The sequence below is a fragment of the Abrus precatorius genome, unplaced genomic scaffold (genome assembly GCF_003935025.1).
Source record: "Abrus precatorius isolate BTA unplaced genomic scaffold, Abrus_2018 Scaffold7, whole genome shotgun sequence".
Taxonomy (NCBI): Eukaryota; Viridiplantae; Streptophyta; class Magnoliopsida; order Fabales; family Fabaceae; genus Abrus; species Abrus precatorius.
Genome location: NW_020874417.1, coordinates 17,889,466 through 17,893,480, shown reverse-complemented (window position 1 = coordinate 17,893,480; position 4,015 = coordinate 17,889,466). Strand labels below are relative to the sequence as shown.

The 4,015-nt window shown below is 33.9% G+C and overlaps 1 protein-coding gene across 1 annotated transcript; it reads right to left on the bottom strand.

Annotated features, from left to right (window-relative positions):
* Nucleotides 1-253: 253 nt before the first annotated feature.
* LOC113871581 (glycosyl hydrolase 5 family protein-like) lies at nt 254-3,380 on the bottom strand. The gene is made up of 4 exons (XM_027508672.1): nt 2,949-3,380; nt 2,282-2,529; nt 1,058-1,578; nt 254-753 (listed from the first exon to the last, which is right to left on the bottom strand). The coding sequence occupies exons 1-4, from the start codon at nt 3,378-3,380 to the stop codon at nt 254-256; spliced, it is 1,701 nt and encodes a 566-aa protein (XP_027364473.1).
* Between the last annotated feature and the right edge of the window lie 635 nt (nt 3,381-4,015).

Below are 4,015 nucleotides of genomic sequence, written 5' to 3'. Positions count from 1 at the left end.
TAATTTTAGAAAATAAATTTAAACTACTAGTTACACTAGTTAATAAAAAAACTAGTTTAACGCGGATCAAAATTCTTAAAACTAAATTTAATATTAGATATAGATTGTACATGTAAAATTGAATTTTTTAAACACTTCTGACATAGATATGCTTATTGCATTACTTCGTGCAATCAAAATGTAGGCAAGGATACATTTTATGATTACAGCATTGTGAGAGATATTGACCGACCGTGATATTCTTAAAAACAACTTACATTGAGCTTAATGGTTTCCACAATAGGTCCGGTGAACCTAACATGGATAATGTTGAGGTTGTCGAGATTGTCCTCCTTCCACTATCAGTAAGTTTAAACCATTGGCTTGCAGGATCACATGTATTATCTTTGCTCAAACATTTACAAGCATTGGTCACAATGGTGTTGCTATCATCAACATCTAAACATACATTGGAACCATCGCTTAGTTTAGTTGAAAGGTGCATTTTTGAATCTGAGATCATTTCCCATGCTGAGTTGGAACCAGAGCATAGCGTGCTAAGTATTGCAGGCTTCATTTTTTCCTCTGCTTGTAAGCATAAGTTTGTATCGTTTGTTAATAGAGTCTTCTTGGGTGTGTAATTCCAACCATTAGAAAAAGAGCATGGACCCAACATTAGTACCGGTGGTCCTATCTGTGACTTTCTTGTGACACAGAGACCCGTCAAAGGATGGAATATCAATTTGTATGGATTGCCTTCTGATATACCTGGCCCTGCACAGTGTCAAACAAAAACATGATAAAGTGTCAAAGACGAATGCTAGTAAACTATTCCTCAACACACTTGTGATCACTTTTTTAAAATGTCAATATAGTTTTTAAAGTAGTTAATTTACAAGATAAATATTTTTTTTTGATAGAACAAGATAAATGTTTTAAATTTTAAACATCGATCAATTACATAAAATGTGCTAATTGGCAGCATTTATCAAGTGCTAAATTAGTAATGATATTTTCCAACCAACTAACAGTGCAAAGTACAAAATGCCTCGATTAGTGGTTATGCTCATAGTCATACCTCGAAATGGAAGTTGGAGGGCACGGATTCTATTCAAGAAAGTGGTATTTCTAACTTGGCTCCAATCCCAATTGAGAAGTCCATAAAACTCTTCCATTCCTGTAACCCCTTGTCTAAAGTAGTAACTACCGACAAGTGTCCACAAGGCCCAATCCAAGTCAAGCTCAGCTATCACTGCCAAAATGCAATTAAGGTATCTGTTATCGTTCACATTGGTACCTCTCAAGTCTAATCCAAACTCACTAAGAAACAATGGCCACCCTTGGTCCACTAGGTAGCCAGACGTTTTCTTCATATTTCCAGCCACTTGTCCACATACTTGGTTTGGGTTCCCATTAACCCAAGCTTGACCATCAGTGAAGCCATACCTATGCACTTCAAATACTAGTTTTTCCTTGAATGTCAAGCTTACGGGTCGATTGTTAATGAATGACAAATCTGTGTCAAAATTTAGGCCAGATAGAATGACAAGAACATTTGGATTTGCTGCATGAACTGCTTCTGCTCCTTTCACCATGTACCTTCAATTTAGAACAATATTTTATCATGCAAATATGATTTCTCTCTCACACCCTCTTTCATATTTTTTTTCCAACTATGCCATTGTTTTACTTTTTCTCTCCTCACAAATCCATCTCTACTTTCATTTTTTTTTGCCCCTTTCACTGTTATTTTTCAAATAGTAACTGATTTATTGTTAAAATCATGATTCATATGATTTAAAATATTATTTCAATTCTTTGCAAAAATATTCATGTTTAGTTTTGTTCTTCACCTTGATTTCTTTTTAAAAAAATATTAGCTATTTAAATTGGTAAGAAACTTATCCTTCCCCATGTCTTTGACATTTTGTCATCAAATTGAATGATTGAATACCCTTTAAAAAATGATTATGGTGGAACAAAGAAAAAGTAAACAATTTATCTACAAGGAGCTGAAAATAAAATTAATAATAAAAAGCACAGCAGACAATGAAAATTAAAAAGTGAATGTGTATATTAGATGTTAAAACAATGTTTTATTTTGTTACGCACGTTATTCAACCAGCAACTACAACATTGATTAAAATATTTTTTAAGATTACCATGACATGGGGATAGAAATTTCTTCTGAGCGAAAAAAGAAGCAGTTGTAGTGTTTCAAAATTGTTGTTTTTGGTAAATTTTGTTTATAGTAAAAAAAGTGTTTTTGTAAATGATTTTTTTTGTCAACAGTAGTTGTTACATGTACCAATCGTTGACATTTTGCTTGGGCCCTCTAAGCTCATTCCTGAGGCTCATGCCCACAACACTAGTAACTCCATTGAAAATAGTGGCCATCTTGGTGAGGCCCAAAATCCACTGGTTTGGGTCGAAATATTTGTCACCGAAGAACCCATTATCGTCCGTACCACCGCAGCACCACCCTGGTTGCGTCACGTGGTTGTCCAAAATCACCATCACATTGTTCTCGCCAAGACTTTTCACCACTGCCTGTACTCCACAACACAAAATGTTATTCTACACTCAACTCATGGTTATAGAAATTCGTCATGCACATATCCAAAATTTCTCATTAAAAAGAACTTCACAGATAAGAAATATTTTTACCGCTAGTAATTTTTATTATCTAATTAGTTCAATAAACAAAAAGCATTAATTCAATTATGTCTAACGGAACAAAAAAAATACAAACTTGTATGACGAATTTAATAGTATCTAGGAACTTAGTTGGAGGGATTCAATTATTTAGTAATAAGTATGGTCCATCGCCATCGAATAAGCATCATTGATCACATCATGATAAGATTGATAATAAAAAGAAATAAGAACGATGAGGTAACTAAAATTAGTCAACGGATTGGTAAGGCGAATTGATTATGAATAAAATGGATTGGTAACAAAAACTTTACCTGAAAAGCTTGGATGAGGGGAAGATCTATGATGGAGGGGTTGTTGGTTTGGACACCAGCAATGGCTTCAAGGAGGCCAAGGCTCTGTAAGGAGTGTCTAACGGAGAGAGATGAAAGAGAGTCATTGGTGACCAAAAGAATAGGCCAAGTGAGCCTAACACAGTTGAAGCCCATTGACTTGATCGCACTTGAAATCACATCCATAGGTTGCTTGCTTAGCCCTTCAGCCACCATAGCTTCTAAATGGGACACCCAATTCACACAAGCCAGTTTCACCCTTTCCCCATCTTCGTTCACTATCCATCGAGAATTCGTGTGAAGTGAAAAACCCCTCACAGCCACTGGCTTAACTTCGATTGTGGCTCCCAAGAACAATGATATTATTAGCACAATGAGAAAATTCAAAACCAAAGTGCACCACCACTTACCCATTTCGGGTTTCTTTATACATCATGCGACCCGAACACTATATAAATATATTTTGAGGCATGAGGATGCAGGATTATTCTTGCGGCAAGTTGTATTTTGTCGTTATGTTGTCATATAATTTCTTCCTTTTCATCGGGTTAATTAAATTATGTGTTATAGCCTATGACAGTTGAAAGATGTTTCGCATACCATCATATTTAAATAATTTTTTATTTTTAGATACATCTTATATTACATATAATGTTAAATTTTAGAAATTTAAATTAAAAAAGCTGATAATACATTGAATTTTGGAGTGTATACTTTTCTCTGCATTTTTCAAATGTTTCCTGGACCTTTTCTTCTTTATGTATTGTTCCTTCGCTGCTGCGCGATCGGCAAATTTAGTATAAATTATAATAATAATATTTTCCCGTTAAACTTGTATTTCAGTTGGAGAATCAATCTTAGAAATGTGAAAATATCTTAATAAAATGTTTAAAAGATTTCATATAAATAAAAATATATATATATATATGTTGGAATGAAATTTAAAGAGAGTGATTAAATGATTTATAAGCGTAAGAAGCATAGAAAAAAGAAGCAGCATGAGAGAAATAAGCTGTCAAAGAGAAATGCTTATAATTTTTTTTATGGTT

Coding starts and splice junctions, on each gene's coding strand:
- LOC113871581 (XM_027508672.1), bottom strand. CDS start 3,380: ATGGGTAAGTGGTGGTGCACTTTGGTTTTGAATTTTCTCATTGTGCTA. Junction 2,530..2,948: donor CCCTCATCCAAGCTTTTCAG/GTAAAGTTTTTG, acceptor TGTGGAGTACAG/GCAGTGGTGAAAAGTCTTGG. Junction 1,579..2,281: donor AATGTCAACGATTGGTACAT/GTAACAACTACT, acceptor TCTAAATTGAAG/GTACATGGTGAAAGGAGCAG.